Source organism: Gymnoscopelus braueri (assembly GCF_963280865.1).
Source record: "Gymnoscopelus braueri genome assembly, chromosome: 5".
Classification (NCBI taxonomy): domain Eukaryota; kingdom Metazoa; phylum Chordata; class Actinopteri; order Myctophiformes; family Myctophidae; genus Gymnoscopelus; species Gymnoscopelus braueri.
The window spans coordinates 54,236,413-54,263,044 of NC_137606.1; the positions used below are offsets into that span (position 1 = coordinate 54,236,413).

General features: G+C 39.7%; 1 protein-coding gene across 1 annotated transcript in view; it reads left to right on the forward strand.

The window, feature by feature from the left end:
• Positions 1-8,038: 8,038 nt before the first annotated feature.
• Positions 8,039-26,632, forward strand: part of LOC308085995 (cytoplasmic dynein 2 heavy chain 1-like) — a gene marked incomplete at its 3' end in the record, with an annotated part of 147,389 nt that continues 128,795 nt past the window's right edge. Inside the window, exons 1-11 of the mRNA XM_080429312.1 lie at positions 8,039-8,141; positions 13,882-14,102; positions 15,953-16,126; positions 18,049-18,187; positions 19,210-19,328; positions 21,941-22,085; positions 23,479-23,624; positions 24,411-24,497; positions 25,066-25,200; positions 25,806-25,919; positions 26,396-26,507. Of these exons, the coding sequence (XP_080285438.1) occupies positions 13,920-14,102; positions 15,953-16,126; positions 18,049-18,187; positions 19,210-19,328; positions 21,941-22,085; positions 23,479-23,624; positions 24,411-24,497; positions 25,066-25,200; positions 25,806-25,919; positions 26,396-26,507 (1,354 nt within the window). The 5' untranslated portion in view covers positions 8,039-8,141; positions 13,882-13,919. The remainder of the gene's footprint in view (positions 8,142-13,881; positions 14,103-15,952; positions 16,127-18,048; positions 18,188-19,209; positions 19,329-21,940; positions 22,086-23,478; positions 23,625-24,410; positions 24,498-25,065; positions 25,201-25,805; positions 25,920-26,395; positions 26,508-26,632) is intronic.

The window sequence follows — 26,632 nt, forward strand, 5'->3', positions numbered from 1 at the left end:
CTTATATCTTTTCTCATCTTAGATGGAGTAGGCCTACGTGTCAGAGCTATAACAGAGGAATGTGCAAGCAGAGCAGCAAGTTTATATAGTCTGCCAAATTCTGCTGGTAGTGACGCAACAACAGTGACGTCATCCAAATGCGGGTGTACGTAGTATATCTGGCTGAACTTTTTTTCTCCATCAAAAATAGCAGGTCATTGTGAGCTTGTAGATCTGCTGCCTGATTCCACCAACGTTTTGCCCCAAAACAGGGAGACTAGGGTTCAAGTGGTTAAGAGTATCTCTAAAAAAAAAAGAGTAAAGCAATGTTCAGAAACATGCCTTCCAGTGACATCATCGGTTGGGATTCCAAGCTAATGGAAACTAAAGCCTTTCTCTTCTTGGACGGTTAGCATCCTGAAATAGAATTGTTCTATATGATCAATTAATACAAATATAAATTTGAAATATTGTTTGAAATTACCACTATTATGTCATTGGCTGAATTGTCCACAGCCCACCTCAGATGGATTAGAAGATAAGGTTGAAAATACATATACATGAACTGACTGTAAAAAATAAATGATAATGCCTTTATGACATACAGCTAACAAACAATACCTAGTCTACAGCTAATGTATTAATGGAGAGAACGCTGAGTTGTGATCATCCCATTTCTTTACCCAGTAGGCCTACACTCTGACAGTGTACAAATGTAATCAAATCCATTCGGTAACATTTTGTACACACAGAGTTATCACAGAGTTATTTCGGAGTGTAGACAATATACATGGCTTTTGGTGTTTGGAATTGGTGAGGATTACAAAAAAAACTCCCAGCTGCCTTATCGAAATGTCAAAGGTGTCAAATTCAGATTAAGTTTACACTCTGTGTGAAGAGAATCCATGGACCCAGCTGGACCCAGAGTTGTGTGTGTGTGTGTGATGTGCATGTGAGTGAAAGTATTTGTGCATCTGGACAGGAGATATTGTGTGTGTGTGTGTGTGTGTGTGTGTGGGGTTCTGATATTGGTGTGTGTACACTATGTTTCGGTTTTATATATGGAGAGTTAGGGAGTGTACTGTATGCGTTTGGATGTCTGTATATGTGTAGAGCAGGGGTCTTCAACAGGGGGTCCGGGACCCCTAGGGGGTCCTCAGAGCTACTACAGGGGGTCCGCCAAATCTTTGTGTGATATGATTTAGTTTTTTTACATTAACCACTTTAACCCCAGAATTCCTTTTCTGAGGGGAACATTAGCCGAAAATAGCAGATCTACGAGCTTGTAGATCGGCTATTTTTTGGCAAAGAGGCTATAGGTGTAGAGGGAAAAAAGAGCAGACTAAGTAAAAAAAATTAAATAATCTGAAACCAAATTTTATACAATATAGGGGGGTCCCTGCTTCATCTCTCTCTCTGCTAGGGGGTCCTTGGCCTGAAAACGTTGAAAACCCCTGGTGTAGATAGCTAGTATGTGAGTGTATTGTACAATATGTGACATGTCATGTGTGTACATGTATATACCTGTGTATACATACTGTACGTGTCTTTATGTGTACAAGACAAAGGAAATCTCTTCAGCGTCTTGCAGAATGGCGCTTTATCATATTATTTATAGTTTTACATTTTGATCTATGAACTTATAATGGACAAAGTATAACACCTTCACAGGGGCTCATAAAGTACACCATAGATACAACATGCCTACAGTTCCAAGCTTTGCCTATCAACAACAGGCCCTAAAAGTGAAGAACATATGGTTATAGAAATGGTTTCTTTCTGATTCAGAAATTCTTGTGTGCATTTCTTATTCAATATTCCTATGTTGTGATATTGCTACTGTGAGAGCAGTTCTACAGCTACGAAACTGGCTGGCAGCAAACACGCAATGGCATGATGAGACATCTTGTGAGTTTATATAGACAGCCAAATTCAGCTGCTAGTCACAACAGTTTCGTCATTCACAGTAATGCGGATATATCTGAACTTCCTCAATCCTCATATGCAACATTTCACCACATGTAGAGGTTTCCTTGATCCAGTGACTCAGTGACTCACTTTACATTCCAAAAGGCCACTTAAACCCTATATACACTTAGTTGACCGGGGTCCTCCAGGGCTCTATACTTGGCCTGCTAGTATTCCCTCTACAACAAGTATCTTCAACAAAAATAGCCAATCTACAGGCTCGAGGAATTGCTATTTTGTTTTTATTTATTTATAGTTGCCATTCTTACCAATATAATTGTTTTTACACCTTTTTTCTCCCAGGTTAGTCAGTATGCCAATGAACCCTCCCACACATTTCTGTGTTGCCACTGCTATTGTACCCTACTGGCTTACCTGCCAGTGAGGAACCCCTAGCCTGGGACCAGACGAATCTGCGAGTGCAAAAAAAAATTGCACTCTGCGATTTGGGTCTGGCACCGCTCCATAGAGAATCCATTTCCTGCTCCAGAAGACGTGGGTAACCAATCAGGGCCCAGTATTCGAATATGGGAGACTGTAATTGGTAGTTGGTTGTAGGTCTAACCAATTGCGTCGAGGGCCATTGGGAAAAAAAAACGTCCTCATGGAAGCACCAGACTCATATCCACGCAGTGATATAGAGTCTGGCTACGCGAGGCTAAGGAACCCCACCGGGAGGACATAGCCAGTCTGTCCTATACTCCTCCCGTTCAACACCCCTCGCTGACAGTGACAGGTGCCGCCCAAGCCCCGTAGATCGTCAAACATCACGCTCCCCCAAATGTGGGCCAATTGTGTTTCTTATAGGCACTCATCCAAGCTGGATGCACCATGATGGATTCAATCCCGTCTATGCAGTGGTGAACAGGTACTAGATCCTCTGAAAGTAACTAAGTACATTTACTTAAGTACTGTACTTAAGTAAAATGTTTAGGTATTTGTACTTTACTTGAGTATTTCCAATTTCCAATACTTTTACTTCTACTCCACTACATCTCAGAGGCAAATATTGTACTTTTACTCCACTACAATTATTTGAAAACTTTAGTTAGGCTACTAGTTACTTTTAAGACATAAATTATGATATTATGAAACATACATTAACTACTTTAGACGTATTTTATACCTAGGCTATTTGAAAATAGCAGATCTGCTATTTTCAAACATTTTAGTACTTTTACTTTTGATACTTTAAGTACATTTTGTTACCAATACTTTTGTACTTTTACTCAAGTATTTTTTTAATTCTGGACTTTTACTTGTAACGGAGTACTTCTATATTGCAGTATTGATATATTGCAGTATTGATACTTTTACTCAAGTAAAGCATTTGAGTACTTTTTCCACCACTGCTCTGTTTTTACAGAATGTTCGCCCCCACAATATAGAGACGGTAGGATTCATGTGGTTAAGTCTCTCAGAAATATAAATATGGGCTTGTGGTCTCAGGAGCCAGAGCGGCCGTCAGTTTGATTACCGCCTCCTCCTGGCAGCGTGACAAAGTGTCTTTGAGCGAGACACTGAACCCATAACTCCTCGTGATGAGCAGGTTGGTGTCTGGGTGAATGTAATGCACATCGTAAGGGGCTTTGGGGAAAGCCCTTATAGAAATGCAGAACATTTATAGGAAAAAGCCTTCAAAAACCAAAACATTTAGAACAGTGGTTCTCAACCAGTGGTCCGGGGACCACCAGTGGTCCTTGGGGGGGGGGGTACCAGGGAGTCCCCAGCCAAATGTGTTAACATAGCGTCACAATCATTTTAACCACTTAGCTTTGGCTATTCAAAAATAGCAGATATACAAGCTCATAGCGCAGCACCGAGTGCCGCTCTATGAGCTTGTAGATCTGCTATTTTTGAAAAATCTTGAAAATGTGTGCATAGCTTTGAATATATATCTTTTAAAGAGAACACTTTTAACTCAAATCTTTGCTTCTGGGGGTCCCTGGCACAAAACATTTTCAGATGGGGGTCCGCGGCCAAATGTATATCAATTTAGGGGTCCCTGGCATGAAAAGGGTTGAAAACCACTGATTTAGAACATATCTTAACCCATTTTGGGGCGAGAACCCCTATTTGTAACTATCCCTTTCAGGGCGGGAACCCCCTTTTTGGGGTGGTTGTTGCTATGTACAGTATATAGCAAACATTGAATAAATATTTGAAGTTTTTCAGAAAACTCTTAAATGGGTCAATATGTAATATCGTTATTAGCAGAATTGAAACTCCCATGTGGCGGGAATCCCTTAGTTTACCCTTACAGTGTGTTAAGACCACCCACTTCCGTAAGTTTCCTGGTAATTGGGGTCTGCCCATGCACTGTATATCTGGCTATGACATGTACAACGTACACAATAAACAAAAATAGAGAGGCCGACTGGTGATCAGAAGGTCACCGGTTTGCTTCCCGGCCCTGGTCTATGTGCTGAAGTGTCCCTGAGCTATTTAAGGGAAAGAGTAAAAGGAGACCGACACCGTTACTAGTAAACGAAAGCTGTCTTTTCCTCTTTCCCTTAAATAGCACAAAAAAGTGATTTGGCTCGTAATATTAGGGGAACCTCTTTTAGTGCCACATAACATCTATATATTAAGGATGCCATAAGGTAAAAATGAATCCTGTATGACAGACAACTAACAAACAATTCTAATGTATTTGCAGAGGACATTGACCAGTAAATCACCATGCCATCATCATATGCAACTCTTTGCGTTTGGGATTGGTGGGAATCACAGAATTTCCCAGCTGCCAGATCAAAATGTCAAAGGTATAACATTCTGACTGTATAGTATACAGCTTTCACTCTGTGTTTACTTCCTCTTCCTCCAGTAAATCCCTGACATTTAAAACAACATATGATTGATTACAACATGGATGACACACTGATGGAATACAGCTCCTTTGAACATTTATCTATTTCATGTATGTATTGCAAATGTCTTGCACAAGATACATGTGACTTGCAACTACATTTTAGAGGTTTCTGGGGTTATAATTTGCATTCAGGTCATACAAAACATCCCTAGAAACTCATCTTTCTGGAGGCCATAAGAGGAGGTAGTACCAGTTTCCCGGTAGACAGACAACCCCCTCCCCTTTTTTTTTTATATGTTTTTTTGGTACATAGTGGTATTTTTATGTAGATTTTTGAACTGTTTGGAACTACTATATGAAATTAATTCACGGACCCCAACGGAAACAAGTCCGCAAGGACTTTTTTGGTCGGACCTTTTAGACAAAAGTATTATAAACGTAACTGTGTTGTTTTACATTCTTTTGCCTATTCCAAAATTTCAATCAATCAATCACAAAATATACATCATCATGAGAAGTAAACATTGAGAACTCTGACCTTGTGCATTAACAACTCTAATGAAATGCTTTCATGATAGGCTATATTATGACATTTTGCAAAAAATAACGTACTCGTACAATGATTTTATTTGTTCCAACTTTCAAGCGTACTTTTGTAATTAATGGCTTTTGGCTCAGAAGACTGGAACCATTCATAATTTTTTCAAATGTGCTGGGATACATATAAGGTTTTCGGTTCAAGCTAAATGTTTGTTAAAAAGGTAAAGCTAGGTTTATTATGATAGTAGTAATAATTGCTATGGAGTTTAGTTGGGGGAGTGTTGGGTTGGGGGGGGGCGTGGCCACTAGCCACACCCCCATCCCCCTCACTCAACCCACACACCAATATATAACATTGCATTGTCAACATTGCAAAATAAACATTATACACTCTCACTGGAAAGGGTTTACAACACATGTGTTTTTTGTACAAAGATTACAAATGTGTACAAAGATTTGTACACATTTTGAAAACTTGAAACGGGACATAATGAGTACTTTTACTTTTGGTAGCCTACTTTAAGTATATTTTCATGCCAATACTTTTTTACTTTTACTCAAGTCAATTTTGTATTCTGGACTTTTACCTGTCGTGGAGTATTACTTTGGTTGATTGATTGAATGTATTATTGACAGTTTGCAAAGACAGGCAGAGGGAAGTAAAGTTCAATACAATGTCTGTTAAGAGGATTTTAAACCCAAGAAAGCACTATGGCTTGTTTCCACATTGGGGTCCTTTGTACTGAATTCATCAAATTCATACATTGTGGTATTGTCATTGATACTTTTACTTAAGTAAAGAATTTGAGTACTTTTTACACCACTGTTAGTTAGATACAGAATATAGAGCCATTAATAAAAAAAAACACCATGCATAGCAGCAGTGGTGGAAAAAGTACTCAAATTATTTACTTAAGTAAAAGTACCAATACTGCAATTGAAAAATACTCTGTTACAAGTAAAAGTCCAGAATTAAAAATTAACTTGAGTAAAAGCACAAAAGTATTGGCATCAAAATGTACTTAAAGTACCAAAAGTAAAAGTACTAAATATTTGAAAATAGCCGATCTACAAGCTCACAACGCGTCGCGATGCGACGCGTTGTGAGCTTGTAGATCTGCTATTTTCAAATAGCCTATGTATGAAATAGGGCTAAAGTGGTTAATGTGTGTTTTATAATTATAATAATTTATATCTGCAAAGTAACTAGTAACTAAAGTTTTCAAATAATTGTAGTGGAGTAAAAGTACAATATTTGCCTCTGAGATGTAGTGGAGTAGAAGTAAAAGCATAGACAACTGGAAATACTCCAGTAAAGTAAAAGTACCTCAACATTGTACTTAAGTACAGTACTTGAGTAAATGTACTTAGTTACTTTACACCACTGCATAGCAGCATCATTGATTCTAACGGCCACCCAGTACCGTCATGATCTGCTCTCTAATCCTACGCTCTAAACGCGCTCCAGTCTTACGTAGTCTACGTATCTATCTGGCATCCAGCGTTGCCAGATTTTGCCAGAGAAATAACAAGCAACCAGGTCGTGCTATTTTAAAATAGCAGATCTACAAGCTCACAACGTGTCACGATACGACGCATTGTGAGCTTGTAGATCGGCTGTTTTAAAAAAGAAATATGGGGGAAAGGTGAAATTTGAAATAATCTTTAAACATTTTAACACAAATCTGGTAGGCTAAAGGGCAGGGGTTTTCTGACGGGGATACGCATTACGCAGAGACAAATATTAATTTGGGCATGACATGAAAATGTTTGAGTAACACTGGGTTTAAACATTTTGAAACAAGCCCAAATAAGGCAACTACACTTAAAAAAAACGCCCAAAAAACCGCAACTACCATTATTTAGAAGCAACTTTTCTTTTTGATTTAAATACTCGAGTCGTTTATATGATATTTTTTTGCATACTTTTGTATATTATTGTTTGTCTTTAAATGTTTCGATGAATTGAATACACAGGACCCCAATGGAAACTTAAACCCAACTTCTTGGGTTTAATCCTTTTAGCATCCTTTTGTATTGAACTGCACCTCTGTGCTCTTTTTTGGCAAACTGTTACAGTATTCAAATCAATAAAAGAAAAAACGGGGAACAAAACAAGCCTACAGTCAGTGGTGGAAAGTAACTAACTACATTTACTTAAGTACTGTACTTAAGTACAATTTTGAGGTATTTGTACTTTACTTGAGTATTTCCAATTTCCAATACTTTTACTTCTACTCCACTACATCTCAGAGGCAAATATTGTACTTTTACTCCACTACAATTATTTGAAAACTTTAGTTACTAGTTACTTTGCAGATATAAATTATTTCATTATAAAACATGCATTAACCACTTTAGCCCTATTTTATACCTAGGCTATTTGAAAATAGCCGATCTACAAGCTCACAACGCGTCGCATCGCGACGCGTTGTGAGCTTGTAGATCGGCTATTTTCAAATATTTTAGTACTTTTACTTTGGTACTTGAAGTACATTTTGATGCCAATACTTTGGTACTTTCACTCAAGTGAATTTTGAATTCTGGACTTTTACTTGTAACAGAGTAATTCTACATTGCAGTATTGATACTTTTACTTAAGTAAAGAATTTGAGTACTTTTTCCACCACTGGCCTACAGTCGCCTGTAATACGCAGACATGGCAACACCGCTGCCGCCCTAACGGAAGGAGTGAGCGCCGTTGCCATAGCGACTACGCAAGCTTCGTCCCGTGCAAAATAAAGACTGAAGACGCGAGGATCGCAGCAACAGATGGACTGATCATCATGATGCTTTAGAGACCGATCAGAGTTTATATCAACTGTTCTTCTGCAGCCAAACGGTATGAAAACATTTTATGAACACCTGGATCTGACGTCTAGTACCCTACTGTTTAAGTTACGTTGACTTTTAGCGAGCTAAAGCTACAGTCCACTGTCTTTCACCCAAAAACTAGAAGGAGTTCTCAGTTCTCCATAACTCTGTTGCTTTCGAGCCGTTGCCCGCACGCCCGCGGTAGAGCCAGCCTATCGTCTCTAGTAAAAAAATAAAGAATATACTTTCGCTACTCACCAAAACAAAGACGTTTTAAGATGTTTGAAAGCCTACTTTCCTTAGTGGGAACACTTGGAAGTCCCCCACGTCACGTCTAAGATACACTTTTTGGACAGAAAATAAAAGATTTCACCGGATAGAACGAATAAATGAGTTGCTCCACTGCGCCCCCTACAGATCTTGTAAATGGAATTATTCTATTGACCAAGATGTGTAGGGGGCGCAGTGGAGCAACTCTTTTTTCCCCCCTCTTCTGGTGTAAGATTTTCTTTTCGGGCCAAAACGTGTATTTTACACGGACGGTGGGGGGCTGAGTGTGTTCCCACCAAAGAAAAGAGGCTTTAAACACATTTCAAACCGTCTTTGTTTTGGTGAGTAGCGAAAGTATATTCTTTATTTGTACTTAAATACCGGCGGTGTGCGGGCAATGGTCGAAAAGTCACATAGCGTTAAGGAGAACTACTCCTAACGCTATGGACCAGAGCTAACACAACACAGCCAGCTGCTCACTATTAAGATAAGTGCTTGACACGCCAGGAAACGGTTAAAACTAATAGCATGTGATGCCGATACTCATTAAACTGGATACTTTAATATCTGGTTGTTTTGCGTTAACAGCTCCTGTTTGGTGTTAGCATGCTAGCGCTACATGCTAAGGCGCGTCTCTACAAACTACGCCGTTACCTGGTTAGTTACGCTAGCTACGTATGTCAGCATGTTGGCTAGTAGCCCCTACGGAACCTCTCCCTCCGCTAAGTAGCTCTGAGATGAGGTCCCTCGTTAATTCCTGCCGGCTGCGGTCGACATTTTCGCACATTTTCCAGTTTTACATGTTTCTTACCCCTTTCTGCACATCGTATCCAAAAAGCAAAGCAATTGCGCCACTCTCTCAGATGTTTTAAGTTCTAGCGTAACATAACCGCTTCCAACGTGTTGAAGAAAGTATTTAATTTGCCTCGGTTTTCATCCGGTTACATGTTTTTAAGACATTGCGCAAGAGTTGCGCCCGTAGAGATAACATTACTGATTACCCTACTGGTCAAATGTTGAATTGCATCTTCTAATGCAAAATATTATGGAACCGGATGAAAACCGAGGCAAATTAAATACTTTCTTCAACACGTTGGAAGCTGTTATGTTCCGCTAGAACTTAAAACATCTGAGAGAGTGGCGCAATTGCTTTGCTTTTTGGATACGATGTGCAGAAAGGGGTAAGAAACATGTAAAAGTGGAAAATGTCGACCGCAGCCGGCAGGAATTAACGAGGGACCTCATCTCGGAGCTACTTAGCGGAGGGAGAGGTTCCGTAGGGGCTAGTCAGCATGTTGTCTAGCACAGTGGTTCAGGTTCTCAAACTTTTTCATGTCAAGAACTCTCAAATTGACACTTATTAGCCCGCGGACCCCCATTTGAAAAGATATGCCAGGGACCCCCATAAGAGAACATGTTTTACGTCTCTAGCAGTGATTCTTAAATCATTTTAATTTCAAGGACCCCATGCATTTGACATGCATTTAGGGCTATGGACCCCCATTTAATGGCATTCCTATCACTTGGACCCCAATTTATATTGTAAAATCTATGTCAATTTAACTCAGTGTACAAATGTCTAATCTATCATTTAGCTGGGGACCCCCTAGAACTCCCTCAAGGACCCCTGGGGGTCCCCGGACCCCACTTTGAGAACCAATGGTCTAGCACAGTGGTTCTCAAACTTTTTCATGTCAATAACTCCCAAATTGACACTTATCAGCTCGCGGACCCCCCGTTTGAAGAGATATGCCAGGAGCCCCCCATAACATTAGATTTGTACAGAATGGCTCTATATAGAAAGGATTTTGAACCTTTTACAAGGACCCCCAGTTTGCATCAGGCCATGGACCCTCCATTTGATAACATTTTTTTAATCTCTGGGCCTCTAATCTACACCATAAAACCACCTGTGTTATTATTTAACAATGAGTGGGCAAATGGAACCAATTTGTACACAGTCAGAGTTGTGTAGTTTACCAACCCTTAAGGGTCCATTTGGTTCCCAACTATAATTTGGCTGGGGACCCCCTGAAACCCTTTCAAGGACCCCTTGGGGTCCCCGAACTTTGAGGACCACTGGTTTAGCATAACCCGTATTACCACATGACGCGTGTGTGTGTGTGTGTGTGTGTGCGCTCTCCATGCTGCGTAAACTCAACAGGTACCAGGGCTACTTCTTGCAGGCCAAGAGGTCTAAAAGTTAGAGCATCAAACTTTTTAATTTAAAACGGACCCCCATTATAACTGAGAGCATACAAATGGAACCAAATGGACCCGTACACTCTCAGTTGCAGGCCTGTAAGTTGTGGCTCACAGTATAAACTCGGTTTTATGTAAAGGTGCTGTAAGTGTTGAGCGTTAAATAGCTCTAATATTCCAAAGCTAGACTACGCCACCCTTTCTTTAGTTTAACCAAGTTAAAAAGGCAACTCAAACTATACTGGACCCCCAACCAGGTTGTCAAATGAATGACAGACACACATAAGAAACAGTACAAAGTATAAGCTTTATTTACAAAATGGTTTTGAAGAGTAATTTATCATTTAACCCATTAAGACCTGAGGCCGCTTCTAAACATTTTTTAAATCCTAACAGTTTTTCGGGAAAAAAATGTAAAAAAATAATTTTCACGATTTTTCAAAAATAGCAGATCTACAAGCTCGTAGCGCGGCACTCGGTGCAGCGCTATGAGCTTGTATATCTGCTATTTTTGAATAGCCTAAAGAAATCTAAAAGTGACACAGATGCGTTCCAGGTATTAATGGGTTAAAAGGACATTAAGATGAGGGCTTCTGTTAGGGCACGGTGAACTGATGACCAACTGTAGGCACACAGAGAGAATTGAACGGTGAACAGAAGTCTGCTACACACACTGCAGAGCAAGACACAGAAAACCCATTTAACCCATTAAAGGGGAATACCACTCAGTTTCAACATTTACCTTAGAGCTGTTGTGTGGAAATAAGAAAAACGTCCCGCCCCCCTTCCATGTTGCCTAGAACTAGATAATTGATTGAGGTCATGTGATCAGTGACATACGCAGGGTGTACTTTTGGCTGAGGGGGCGGAGCCAAAAGTACACCCTGCATATGTCACTGATCACATGACCTCAATCAATTATCCTTTTTTAGGCAACATAGAAGGTAGAAGTGGGGGGGCGGACTTTTTTTCTTATTTCCACACAACAGCTCTAAGGTGTATTAAAGACATACTGTAGTTCAATGATGCGATGACACAGATGCGTTAGCGGTCTTAATGGGTTGCCTCACATCAGGCCAACTCTGTAGTGCACACTGGTCACTCAGCCCCTTTAGGAACCCTGTATACCTTTTTGTTGTAATTGGGATGACGACGATATCCAGAAAGTATTGAAAGTCAATGCCCTTTCACCCACTGTACCACTCGCTCTCTGGTCTCGGGCAAATATAACGTCTCTAAAGTGTTGCAGCAGAGAGTATACAGTAGTCAGTGGTGGAAAGTAACTAATTACATTTACTTAAAGGAGGAGTTCACCCAAAAAATTACTCATTTTCTATCAATTGCACACCCCATGAAGCCTTGAATCCATGGATTTATTTTTGTTTTATTCCTAAGCCAATAATTTGATTCCCGTCTCCTACCGGCTAATGTATCCGGTAGGAGACACAAAGTAGATTATTTGGGTCTCCTACCGGATACACACCCGGCCATCAAATTATTGGCTTAGGAATGCCACAAAAACTAAAATAAATCCATGAAATCAAGGCTTCATGGGGTGTGTAATTGATAGAAAATAAGTCATTTTTTGGGTAAACTCCTCCTTTAACAATCTGTAAAGTGAAGCGCTAGTTATTACCAATAAAATACAGCATTCATGAAACCAGTATAAAATGTTATGTTGTCATGATGTGTGCCTACCTGCTGCTGTGGTTCAGTAGTTCAGTTCAACAGCAGCTTTCAGATCACAGCCAGTCCCAATACCTGGATCAGTACAATAGATAAATACCGGGAACGCACCGGTCATTTTACATTTCTTTGGCTATAAAAAAATAGCAGATATACAAGCTCATGGCGCAGCACTATGAGCTTGTAGATCTGCTGTTTTAGAAAAATCGTGAACATTTCTGCAAATCTTTTAAATATATTTATTTTTTCAACATTTGTGACGCAAATCTTTGCTTCTGGAGGTCCCTGGAACAAAACATTGAACAAATGTTCGCTTAAAAAAAATAGGGTTAGGGATATATATATATATATTTTCAAAGATTTGCACAAATTCACAATTTTTCTAAAATAGTTCTACAAGCACGTAGTGATATTTTTAAATATCCAAAGTATAAAATAATATGGTTATAGCTAAAATCTAAAATGACACATATGCGTTCACGGATTGAATGGGTTAAAATAGCCTTATACACAACCATAAAATCAGTACAAGTTCAGAATTATACACCACCATAAAATCAGTACAAGTTCAGAATCATACACCACCATAAAATGTTTGCCTGCCAGTGTTCCACCATAGCCAAGCCTGGTGGCAGGTGCAGTCAACCTCCTAATCACCACCACACCCCTTGCCTACCCATCAAGTGCTTTTATATTAATCACTGCAATAGGCAACAGCTGTGAGCTGATGCTGGCTGGGAGGTGCCACAGGCTACATTCCTACACAGAAAATACATTTTCAGGTCAGGATATCAATTTCAACCAATCGGGAGAGAGAACTCATACAGAATACAGAATTAACTAGTGACATTGGAAGTGAGGAAACAAATAGATGAGCAAACACAATTGGAGCTGGAACACAAGCTAATGAATGATCTTTGTAAGGTTCTCTCTCCTGATGGGATGAAACTGGTATCCCGGTGTGAAAATGTAATTTCTGTTTAGTGTTTACTAAAAGAGCTGGAGAGACGGGGAGACCCTATTACTGCACACTCGATACTATAGAGTCTTAAAGCAATATTAATTTCACAATATAGAGTTTTATCTAAAACAGAAAAGAAAAAAAGAAGAAAATTGACTCTTACGGGTTCATTTGGTTGCACTCTCAGAGTTACAGACCCATGAGCATCCATTTTGTTCTTAACTATGAATCGTTTAGCTCAGGGACCCCCTGAAACCTGAAAATGAAACCCCGGGTTCAAATCCCTTGTAGGACGTGAAACTTACCGATTGCAGCTTTAACCCTTTTTAGATTTGACCTAAAAAGCATTACTTTACACTATTTTTGAGAAATCGTGAAAATGTGTGCAAATCTTTGAATATATACTTTTTTAAAGCCAACATTTGTAACTAAAATCTTTGCTTCTGGGGGGTCCCTGGAACAACATATTTTGAGATGGGGGTCCGCGGCCAAATACATATCATTTTGGGGTCCTTGACATGAAAAAGTTTGAGAGCCACTGATGTAGAAACCTAGGTTTTTCAGAAAACTGTTGGGATTTAGAAGACATTTGTAGAATCGGCTTCAGGTCTTAATGGGTTAAAAGGAATTGTTTGTGTTTACTCTCCAGGTTCCTCAGCATCACGACGTTGAGCCTTGAGCTGAAAGATGCCGCACGGTTCGGACGACGTCCGCAAGAGCTTCGTCCTGGCCACGGCGGGAAACTTCTACGGGTCGAAGGTGTCGCCATCGTTGGCCGACAGTCCGGAGCTCAACAACTTCCTGGACGACGGCAATGAGTTTGTCCTGGCCGTCACCAAACATGACGGTGACCTGCGCCTCTCAAATAAGGTAACTCAGCCCGTTCAATCCGGGGACGCAGCTCTGTCATTTTTAGATTTCTTTGGCTATTCAAAAATAGCAGATATACAAGCTCATAGTGCGGCACCGAGTGCCGCGCTATGAGCTTGTAGATCTGCAATTTTTTTTTAATTCTTGAACATCTGTGCAAATCTTTGAATATATATATTTTTTAAAGGAACATTTTAAATCTTTGCCTCTGGGGGATTCTACAAATGTCTTCTAAATCCTAACAGGTTTTTTTGGGGAAAAAAACGTACGTTGCTATATATCAGTGTTTCTCGAACTTTTTCATGTCAAGGACCCCCAAAATGATATGTATTTGGCCGCGGAACCCAATCTGAAAACATTTATTTTGTACCATGAGGCAGAATGGTGTTATAATGTTTTGGTATTTAGGCCACTGGACTAGGAACCTCCTCTCCAAGGGTTGTAACGGTAACCCTTACGGTTTCTGAGAGAAAAAAATACTTGAATGGGTGTGACATTGAGTGTGTGTAGCAAAATGAAGTTTATCTATCATAAAGAATACGGAATAAAGTCGCCCAAGTACTATAGTGTAGTTGCCCTTTTGGGCAACCACACTAATGATTAAAAACAGACTTTTGGCCAGTGGTGCACATAAGCAGAATTAACTAAATATCATCAATGATGCAAACTTAGTGAAACTGGCTTTGTGGGTTTAGGGATTTAGCCTATATCATTATGTGCATTTTAACAACTGGCAACAAGCAATGGAGCCATACTACTTTAGTTTGGGTTCACCAGGTATCTGTTGTTGATTCTGGTTTTATATCTTAATACAGTAGTTCTCAAAGTAGGGACCGGGGACCCCCAGGCGTCCTTGAGGTGGTTCCAGGGGGTCCCCAGCCCCACCAAAATGATTGATAGTTGGGAACCAAATGGACCTTTTATGAGACAGTAACTCTGACAGTGGACAAAATGGTGGTCCTTGAAATTAAGAAGTTTGAGAACTAGGCCTGTCACAATTATTACATAATTGCAATTATTTGAGATAATCGCAATTATTCTGCATAATCGTCTTAATCGTATCCATGTTGAAAAATGTTCGTACATTTTCAAACATTTTCCAAAAATAGTAGAAAAAGCAGATCTACAAGCTCACAACGCGTCACTTTGTGACGCGTTGTGAGCTTGTAGATCAACTATTTCTACTATGTTGAAAATCATTAAATATTTCAGTTATTTGTCATATCTGCCCCAGGTGTGCAATTCTTGATTACGAAGCCTAAAAGGCAGAACAGAAACTAAGTTTTGGTTCACATGTTCCAATGTTCAAAAATGCCAAACACACAATTAAATCGTTAATCGCAATTATTTGAGTGACAATCAATCGTCAACTTAAATCGGTAATCGTGACAGCCCTATTGAGAACCACTGTCTTAACCCATTAAGGTCTACAAAAATGTCTCCTAAATCCTAACAGTTTTTTGAAAAAACGTATGTTTCTATATCAGTGGTTCCCAAACTTTTTCATGTCAAGGACCCCAAAATTATGTATTTGGCCGCGGACCCCCATCTCAAAATATGTTGTTCCAGGGACCAGGGACCCCCCAGAAGCAAAGATTTGAGTTACAAATGTTCACTTTAAAACAATATATATATTCAAAGATTTGCACACATTTTCACGATTTTTCTAAAATAGCAGATCTACGAGCTCGTAGCGCGGCACTCGGTGCCGCGCTACGAGCTTGTATATCTGCTGTTTTTGAATAGCTAAAGTGTAAAATAATGCTTTTTTAGCTCTAATCAAAAAGTGACACAGATGGCGTTCCAGGTTAATGTTGGGTTAATGTTGTCTATCCATCCGTCTGTGACAGATTGAGGCGTCGGGGGACAGCAACGACAAGGTTCTGGTGTTCTTCCAGCTGCGGCCCACGGTCATCACGGAGGAGAACCTTCACCACAGCGTCCTGGTGTCCTCCATGCTGGAGTCTCCCGTCAGCACCTTGTACCAGGCCGTCAGGCAGGTGTTTGCTCCGGTGCTGCTGAAGGTGAGCGACTGTTGTTCAATGCTGTGTTCACACACTGGCTGCTACACACAGTACAAAGCTACAAACAGCGTTCCCACGGTCATGACATTCCTGAAAATATTTTGAAATGAGAAAAAAAAAAACAGTTTTCCAGGCCTGGAAAAGGTATGGAATTAAAGGTAGGGTAAGGGATTTTTTTTCCCTGTTAAAATAAGTGTTAAATAGCTCCATATTCTGATAGTACTCAGTAGGGCTGTCAAACGGATATTCGATATTCGAATATTATTCGAATATTGGGAAAATATATATATTCGAATATTCAAATTACGGTAATATAAAAAAATAATAATCTATTTTCTTTTTAATGTTTATTTGACAGGGACAATACTAAAAACACTGTATCAAGTTATAACAACAAGCAAAATGTGTTTTATTGGATCCGAGCACTCGATACATTGTTTTTTGTACTGTTTCTGTCCCTGTATTTCTTTTTATATATATTTTTTAATGTTTTTTATAATAATAATAATAATAATAATATTCGAATATATTCGAATATCTGCCAATTTTCAAGACCAATATTCCAATATAATTTCTGAGGAAAGTTGACAGCCATAGTACTCAGTAACAGGAGTCTCCCTGTCTCTCCAGCTCTTTAATTGAGTGGTAGAGGTACAGCCAGTGCCAGCATTTTGAAAAAAACTTCTACCTTTTTCAAGTTGTCACCGTGGTCAGTATTTTCCGTGATCACCGTCCTCACGGTGATCCCCTCATTACACACACAGGGGTCTCGTAGAATAATAAAATAAAAAAAAGAAAACATTCGGTAATCCGTTCCATAGTTGCAGCCAGTTGAAAATAGTCAAAAATACATAGTAAAAAAAATAAGTACACAGGAGCCGAGATACAGGCTTTTAAAGTAATAATTTAAAGGTAGGGTAAGTGATGGTTTTTGGTTAAAATAAGTGTTAGATAGCTCTATATTCTGATAGTACTCATTGCTATAGAGTGTTTGTTCAGTAAAAGGAGTCTCCACTCTCCAGCTCTTTATAAAACAGAAAATGCATTTTCGTTTCAGTTTCATTCATCATTTCCAATTTTATCCAATCAGGATAGAGAACTCAATCAGGATATAGATTAAACAAGTGAAATTGGAAGTGATGACACTAAGAAATGAGCAGGCAAAATTAGAACTGGAACACTATAAAAATGAAGCTTAAAAATGGGTACTTTATCCTGATTGGCTGAGATTTTGACACCTACCGGAAAATGTATTTTCTGTTTATTAAAGAGCTGGAGAGACGAGGAGACTCCTGTTACTGAACAAACACTCTATAGCAATGATTACTATCAGAATATAGTGCTTTAACCTTTTAACAAAATACTTTTTGTTTTAACCCAAGAATTACCCTACCTTTAACCAGGAAGTGGATAGGAGTCTAAATCTTCGAAAAATGATATCTCCTGTTGCTGTGAGTAACGTGTTCCTTCACGCGCTACGTCCTGGATATATCTGCTCCATATACTGTATGGATACAACTGACATCACCGTAATGACACCAGCACCGCAGCCAACAACATTAAAACGCAAAGGAATCCCAGTCCAGTAGAGTTCCATCGGCGATACACAGCGACATCAACTCCCTGTCTAGGAGAATAAGCAGAAGTACAAACCACAAGTAGCTGGCTGTACAGCCCAAGTATGCACCTTCCACAGAGCCGGTCCCACTGATTCTCCTGCTCCCTAGCTTGCCAAGGGGCATCTCTGTCTAATTCCTGCTTGGATACCATCACAGCGGGTCTTGAGTATTTGGTCTTTGTTTTTTTTTAAACTCACCCTCTCTTTTACTTTGTAACGACAGTTTGATTGAAACGGATGGATTTTGAATTCAGAAATGTTTTAAATCCGAAACAATAAAGCAACTTTGTTCTCTTCCTCCCAGGACGAGCGCTGGCGCTCTGTGTTTGACCCCAAGCTGGCAGGCCTGCTGAGCGACCTGGAGCTCGGCCTGGGCTCCGTCGTTCGTCAGTCTGCCGCTCACGGCTCGTCCAGGAGGGAGCGCAAGGAGGATGACGTGCTGGGTGAGCAATCATCAGTGGTGTAAAGTAACTAAGTACATTTACTCAAGTACTGTACTTAAGTAATTTTTAGGTATTTTTTACTTTACTGGAGTATTTCCAATTGTCTATACTTTTACTTCTACTCCACTACATCTCAGAGGCAAATATTGTACTTTTACTCCACTACAATTATTTGTAGTGGACTACTAGTTACTAGTTACTTTTCAGATATACATTATTGTATTATAAAACATACATTAACCACTTTAGCCCTGTTTTACACCTAGGCTCTGCGACGCGTTGTGAGCTTGTAGATCTGCTATTTTCAAGTATTTTTTTTGTACTTTTACTTTTGGTACTTTAAGTACATTTTGATACCAATACTTTTGTACTTTTACTCAAGTAAATTTTTTATTCCAGACTTTTACTTGTAGTATTGATAATTCCATCGATCACTTTTTTTGATTAATCAAAACAATTGAGAAGCACATTTAATTTTTAATTTTTTTATACGTCAATGAATCGACGTTGGAGCTAATAGATGTTTTTCCTAACAATAGACTATTGAACTTATATCAACATGTGAGCTTGTAGATTGGCACATTTTTGTATTGTTGTATGACACGTTGTACGGTGGTTAATCAAAGTTAATCAAAGTGGTTAATCAGACTAATAAAAAAAAATCATGTCGATTCGTTGATACATAAGAAAAAATATGCTTCTCGATTATTTGATTAATCGATAAAATAATAGATACAATAATCGCTTTTAACCCATTAAGACCTGGAACGCATCTGTGTCACTTTAGATTTCTTTGGCTATTCAAAAATAGCAGATCTACAAGCTCATAGCGCGGCACCGAGTGCCGCGCTATGAGCTTGTAGATCTGCTATTTTTGAAAAATCTTGAAACATTTTTTTTTGATTTTTTTTCAAAAAACTGCTAGGATTTAGAAAACATTTTTAAGAATCGCCTCAGGTCTTAATGGGTTAAATGTATGTACATCCATAAGTAGTGTGCACACTGTGACTGGTTGTTTTTAGGTATCCTGACCCCTACGGATGAGTTCCAGTACTGGTCAGATGTGTGTGAGTCTGAGGAGGAGAGCGGTGTGAGAGAGCGGGCTGCATTCTTCTCCAGTCTCTTCAAACCCATAGAAAAGGTCAGTGTGTGTTGTTGTAGACACACACAGTCACAGTTGTTGGTAGAGAGAGAGCTGTCACCAATCACCATCATGACATTTCCCTTGACCAGTGGTGTAAAGTAACTAAGTACATCTAATTAAGTACTGTACTTAAAGTAATACTAGGTAACGTTTTCAACAAAACTAAAGTTAAATTGTATATCTTTTGTGAGTGGCAAAAGTTTCACAACACCCACTCCATGAATTTCACCCCCGGAAGCCTTTTATTTATATATTTTCTATTGAACGGTGAAGGGGGGGACTTTCCCGGGAAAATGACGTTCCTGGCCAACGTCATGACGTCGTGGCCGACGTCCTCAGGAACTACCGCAACGGTTTCCTGTTTGGCCAGGAACTACCGCGCTATTAACAAAAATGAACCTCACGCTGATTTTAAGATAATGTAGGATTGGAAGATCGAAAAAGAACAGAAAAAGAAAGCACAGCTCATGGTAACTAATGCTCCACTGGCTAAGAGAAACGATCCGTAGATAGTATAAAACAATTAAAAGATCGCTTTTTGAAACGCTTCCGGCTTCCGGTGAAAACGAATGGAATTCTGGGTAATCGAGGACTAGGGAAATTGTATGCAGTGACGGTAGTGACCAGCAGAGGTTGCTAAAAATCGTTATTTGTGATTCTGCATTGTACAACTTTAAGTACAATTTTGAGGTATTTGTACTTTACTTGAGTATTTCCAATTTCCAATACTTTTTCTTCTACTCCACTGCATCTCAGAAGCAAATATTGTACTTTTACTCCACTACAATTATTTGAAAACTTTAGTCACTAGTTACTTTTCAGATATGAATTATGATATTATGAAACATACATTAACCACTTTAGCCCTATTTTTATACATCGGCTATTTGAAAATAGCCGATCTACAAGCTTACAACGTGTCGCATCGCGACGCGTTGTAAGCTTGTAGCTATTTTCAAACATTTTAGTACTTTTACTTTTGGTGCTTTTACTCAACTACATTTTGAATTCTAGACTTTTACTTGTAATGGAGTATTTCTATATTGCAGTATTGATACTTTTACTTAAGTAAATAATTTGAGTACTTTTTCCACCACTGCATATACGTATAAATTACATTTCTGTTTGCCTTTTAGGCTTTGTAAACAACAATCACACAGGCTACATGACAAGTAACTTAAATATACAAAGAAATGACTCACAATGTCATAATAATCAACATGAATAATTTACATTCAGAATGTATTAAAAAATAGCGGAAGTATATAAAATACAAATATAAATGCATCTGTGTCAGTTTTTGATTTGAGCTAAAAAGCATTATTTTACACTTTGGCTATTTAAAAATAGCAGATCTACAAGCTCATAGCGTGGCACCAAGTGCCGCGCTACGAGCTTGTAGATCTGCTATTTTTGAAAAATCGTGAAAATATGTGCAAATCTTGAATATATTTATATATTTTTAAAGTGAACATTTTAACTCAAATCTTTGCTTCTGGGGGGTCCCTGGAACAAAACATTTTGAGATGGGGGTCGGCGGCCAAATACATATAATTTTGGGGTCCTTGACATGAAAAAGTTTGAGAACCACTGACATAAAAAAAAACAGTTAGGATTTAGAAGACATTTTGTAGAATCGGCCTCAGGTCTTATAAATATAGTCAATAGTATAGATCGTGGTTTTCAAACTTTTACATTTCAAGGACCCCTCTTAACTCTGACAGTGTACAAATGGAACCATGTATACTGTCAGAGTTACAGTACTTGAAAGGGTCAATTTAGAACCCCCTTAACCCTTTTTTTCCAACTTTATTTTACAGTTTTATTTTACATACACGTATAAATGTATAGCATTTTATACAAAAAGAGATAGAACCCCCTTAACTCTGACAGTGTACAAATGGAACCATATATACTGTCAGAGTTACAGACTTGTAAGGGTCAATTTACAGGGTCCCCACGGTCATGAAATTCCTGGAAATATTTTGAAATTGAAAAAAAAATAATCCAGTACTGGAAAAGTTTGGGAATTGATCAAAGGTCCTGGAATTTATCAAGGGTCCTGGATAAATATTTGGCTATGTATCAAGGGTCCTGGATAAATATTTGGCTATGCATTGTTTTTGGCTATTGATTTTGTTAATACAAAACATTTTCATAAACATGTATAACATTACACGAAATATGTAACATAAGTAGTTTTTCGCCGAACGGGCTGTGTGATGGCATATATTATTTAAATAAAATAAGTCATACGGATGCCATAATGAGTCTTCCAGTGAGCTATGCCCTAATTTTGCACGAAATTTTGAATGAAATTGTACTATTCTATATTCTATGCTTTTTTTTTCCTACACTGCCTATCTTTGGGCATTCTACATAGGAGTAAGAGACACATTATTGCGCTGAATGATTGTTATATAGGCATGGAAATTGGGCTAAATATTCTGGAAAGGTTTTGGAAAAGTTTTGGAAATTCAATGCTAAAAATGTGTGGGGACCCTGAATTTAGAACCCCCTTAAGGAACCCCGAGAGTCCCTGGACCCCACTTTGAGAACCACTGATGTAGATAAAAACAAGGCTATCGTGTGTGTGTGTGGCGTTTCAGGAGTACGGTGGTTTGGACGGCCTGTCTCTGTCTGATGCCGTGGACCTGGTGGACCAGAGCAGAGACGTTCTGGATGACGTGTGGAGACAGACGGACCAAGAGCCCTACCCAGAGACACGCATGCTGAGGCTCATGGATGTCATCGGTGAGCTCATATAAACACCAAACAACCACAACATGAAACCCAGCTGGTCTCACTTTTGCTCATGTTGCACAGCATCACCCTTCAGTGTTCATTTATCCATTTACTGTAAAACTATGAGAGTGAACTTAAAGGGATATTTCACTCTCAAACATGTTTTAACATCTACTCTGGCTTTTGTATTTCTTTTTTTGCATTAGTCGACTGGCAGTCGCATGTTGCATGATTGATGATTTGATTGATGATTTGACTGAGATTGGCAGTCGAATCAGTCTGATTCGATGCCAATCTCAGTCAAATCATGCAAAAAATATGTTATGCAATAGAGGAACATTCCATTTGGGCTGTAGGGGTGCTTAGTGTCTGATTTAACATATACTATTGGTTTCTCCCTATAAATCATGATGTATATTCTATTTTTGGCAAACTATTAGTTAATTAATATAACAAACTATGCCAATCTCTCAGTCGAAGAATAAAAAATAAAAAATAATAATTATTTTTATTTTTATTTTTTTAAATATTTTTTATAAGAGATTAGCAGTCGACTCAGACACCCCTCGACTAATTAGTCGACTATTCGACTACTAGAGGTCAGGCCTACTACCTGTTTTTGAGTTGCTTTATTTAGTATTTAGACACGCCCCCTTCCTATACAAACCCATTGTAACAATATTTGTTATAATTTCTGAAAAAATCAAATGCTTGTGGACTGTACAGTGCATAGAAGAAAAAGAATAATTGAAAAAGCATGGCCTGTCACGCATTAGAAGGCTAATATCAGTCACCAGAACCAAGGATGGGTGTTTTCAATTAGTCTATCATGGTTAAAATAGAGTTTGAAGTTACAATGGGTTTGTATAGGAAGGGGGCGTGTCTGATGAAATGAATATCAAATATATAAATACTTGAATTGAGGGTCCTCAAAAAAAGCCTTAAAATGACCCCAAACATGTTTGAAAGTGAAATATCCCATTTAATGTAGATTTTGGTCGGAGTTGATTGCTATGATTAGGTTCCAGTCAAATATGGCCACAAATCCCCATTAAAACATCTATGTGACAGCTGATGTAGACGCGTTGTGAGCTTGTCCATCGGCTATTTTCAGCAAATGCTTTCCCCACAAACAAAACAGAAAAGTTACCAGTGTAGAGCCCTGAGGGACCCCACAACGGTTTGTTCATGATTAGTTTATTGTCTACAAACTGCTCAAAAATGCTTATAAATGTCTTACAGCGGTTCATTATTATAAACTGCTACCGAAATGGGACATAATAGGCCCAGTGGGCCGCAGGGACTACTGTGAGAAATACATGATTATATCTGTGTGTGTGCTGTGTGTTTTCTGAATGTGTGTGTGTGTGTGTGTGTGTGTGTGTGTGTGTGTGTGTGTCAGGTGACACTCTGGGCAGGTATGTGCAGAGGAAGCTGAGTGGTGTCAAAGTTTTGGAGGAGCCATTTGTCTCGGTGAGGGAGAACCTGAAAGTGGGCGGCGTCATCTGTGAGCAGTGGGTGGCGGCCTGTGAACACCTGACGAGACAGGTACTGTCAACCGTCTGACTGACTGTGTGTGTGTGTGTGTGTGTGTGTGTGTGTGTGTGTGTGTGTGTGTGTGTGTGTGTGTGTGTGTGTGGGGGGAGGGAGTTTAGGGGGGGTTTAGGAGAAAGAATGATAGGGATTTTTACAAAGAATAAAAACTAAACCATAGAAGCCACTTGTGCCATTGTTTCATACTTTCCCCTGACAGAAAAAATAACCGCTTGAACCCAAGCTATCCCTATTCTGGTATAATGCTCAGAATGCGTTGTATATTAGCTTGTAGATTGGCTATGTTCGTCAAAGAGATTTAGTGTGTAGAGCAAAAACAGGAGGGGGGGGCCATGGATAGAGTCCTGGGGGACTCAACTAAGAATAGGGTAAAGTCAGGGGTCTTCAACAGGGGGTCCGGGACCCCTAGGGGGTCCTCAGAGTTACTACAGGGGGTCCGCCAAGTCTTTGTGTGATATGATTTTTTGTTTTACCTTAACCACTTGAACCCTAGCATCCCTTTTCTGAGGAGAACTTTAGCCAAAAAATAGCAGCTCTACAAGCTCACAAGGCAAAGAGGTAAAGGTGTAGAGGGAAAAAAAGAGCAGACCAAGTAAACAAAAAAAAGTATAATCTGAAACACAGTTTTATGCAATATAGAGGGGGTCCCTGCTTCATCTGTCTCTCAGCTAGGGGGTCCTTGGCCTGAAAACGTTGAAGACCCTTGGGTTAAGTGGTTAACAAAAAACGATTTACAAATGTCCATATTGTTTTGCTTTGCCGTTATGTTTCATTCCTCAGGTGTGGAAGAGGCACGCCCCCCATCCCTGGAAGGGAGACGCGCACCGCCCACAAACCCTGCACTGCCTCGCACAGAGACTGGAAGAGGTGAGATTTGGGGCTTGAACTTGAACTCGCCGCGCTCAGGGTTGCCAGATCTGCTTATTATAATTTCCCTCGCAAGATTTTATTTGAAAATAGCCGATCCACAAGCTCACAACGCGTCGCGTTGTGAGCTTGTAGATCTGCTATTTTCAAATAGCTGATGTATATGTTAAAGTGCTCCTGTTGGCCCATAGTCGCTTCTTTTGGGCTGGTTTTCCTAGACCTGGTTGCTTGTTTCTCTCACAGAATCTGGCAACACTGGCCACGCCGCGAGCTTGTATATCTGCTATTTTTGAAAATGTTTGAAAAAATTCAAAAATGTTGAATGATTTTGCAAACGCAAATCTTCTCTTCTGGGGGTCCCTGGCACAAAATATTTTCAAATTGCGGTCAACTTTATATCAATTTGAGGGTCCTTGACAAAAAAGTTTGAGTTTTGCATATCTGCTATTTTTTTAAATGTTTGTTTTTTTTTGAAAATGATGAATGATTTTGCATTTTTTGTCCTTGACTAAAGAGTTTGAGGACCACTGATCCATGTCATTGTGTCTGACGTCCTTGTGTGTATCAGGTGCTGACTCTCCGTACCGTCCACGAGAAGCTGCTGCGTCTGCTCCCAGCGGGCAAGCAGCAGGCCCTGACCCCCGGCCGCGTGTTTGAGCCTTTCTCTGGACTCAACCCGCTGCACTACAACCCTTACACTGAGGTAGGACACACAGAGTGTCTGTGCGTGTGCGTGTGCGTGTGTGTATGTGTGTGTGTGTGTATCACAGCTCTAGGTCAAACAGTATTAAAGGGATATTTCACTTTCAAACATGTTTTGGAGTCATTCTAACTTCTACTCAGGCTTTTGTGTTTCACCCCAGACAGTTTTTAAGTTGCTTGATTCAGTATTTAGATATTTGATATTAATTCTATACAAACCCATTTTAACTTCAAACTTCATTGAAAACACAGATCCTTGGGATATTGTCCTGAGGGGGCTGTGTTGCTAACACATAGGGTGCCCGAATTTTATAATACCAGATTATGTTCGGTTCCAGAAATCTCACTGTCCCTTACTTCTTAGAGTGTTCATGGGTGATTCCAGGGCTGCGCTAGCCCCCCCCCCCCCCCCTTGTAAAAAAATAATAAAGTGAAATAGTCCTTTAACAAACACTACATAGTATTTGTTGATGTGTTCAGAGTGGTGACGTTAGAATATGGAGATACTGTAAGAGGTTTCTTCCCGACAGCAACTGTGTGTGTGTGTGTGTGTGTGTGTGTGTGTGTGTGTGTGTGTGTGTGTGTGTGTGTGTGTGTGTGTTGTAGCCTCTGTGGAAGGCGGCGGTCGCCCAGTTTGAGCGCTCCATCGCGCCGTCAGAGCGGGAAGTGGCCCAGAGACTGAAGAGCTACATTCCTGACGTACAAGACAACCCACAACAGGTAGTGAAACACACACACACACACAGGCTGTGGCTCTACACCACTCCACTTCACTTTGGTTTAGCTCTGTATATTAAAAACAAAAGTGTTCTATGAAACACCGCAAGTAGCCCAGTAGTTCCAGCTAAGAGAAGTTTGTGTGTGTGTGTGTGTGTGTGTGTGTGTGTGTGTGTGTGTGTGTGTGTGTGTGTGTGTGTGTGTGTGTGTTACCTGGTCCTCACAAGAGAAATTGTAGTTTTATGGTACAAATAAACAAATAATAATAATAATGTTTTGATTAGAATTAGGCATTTAGATTTCAGGTTTAGGGGTTAGGAAAAGGATTGGAGTTATGCCTGATTTATACTTAGTAACCAACCGGTGTTGCGCACCGTAAAATAGCCGATTCCTGGCTATTTTCTGCAATCTTCAATGCCGTCCTAAAATGTGGATGTCCTCACAAGTATAATAATAAACAAACGTGTGTGTATTCCTAGCTGCTGCAGGTGTTCCAGAAGCATAAGGAGTTGATCAGACGGCCCACGGTGAGCAAGGAGCTGCAGTCAGAGAGAGAGACCCTGTTGGCCAGACTGCTGGACTACAACAAGGGTAAACACACCCCTCACTCTAGCCCCTACGGAACCTCTCCCTCCGCTAAGTAGCTCCGAGATGAGGTCCCTCGTTAATTCCTGCCGGCTGCGGTCGACATTTTCGCACATTTTCCAGTTTTACAT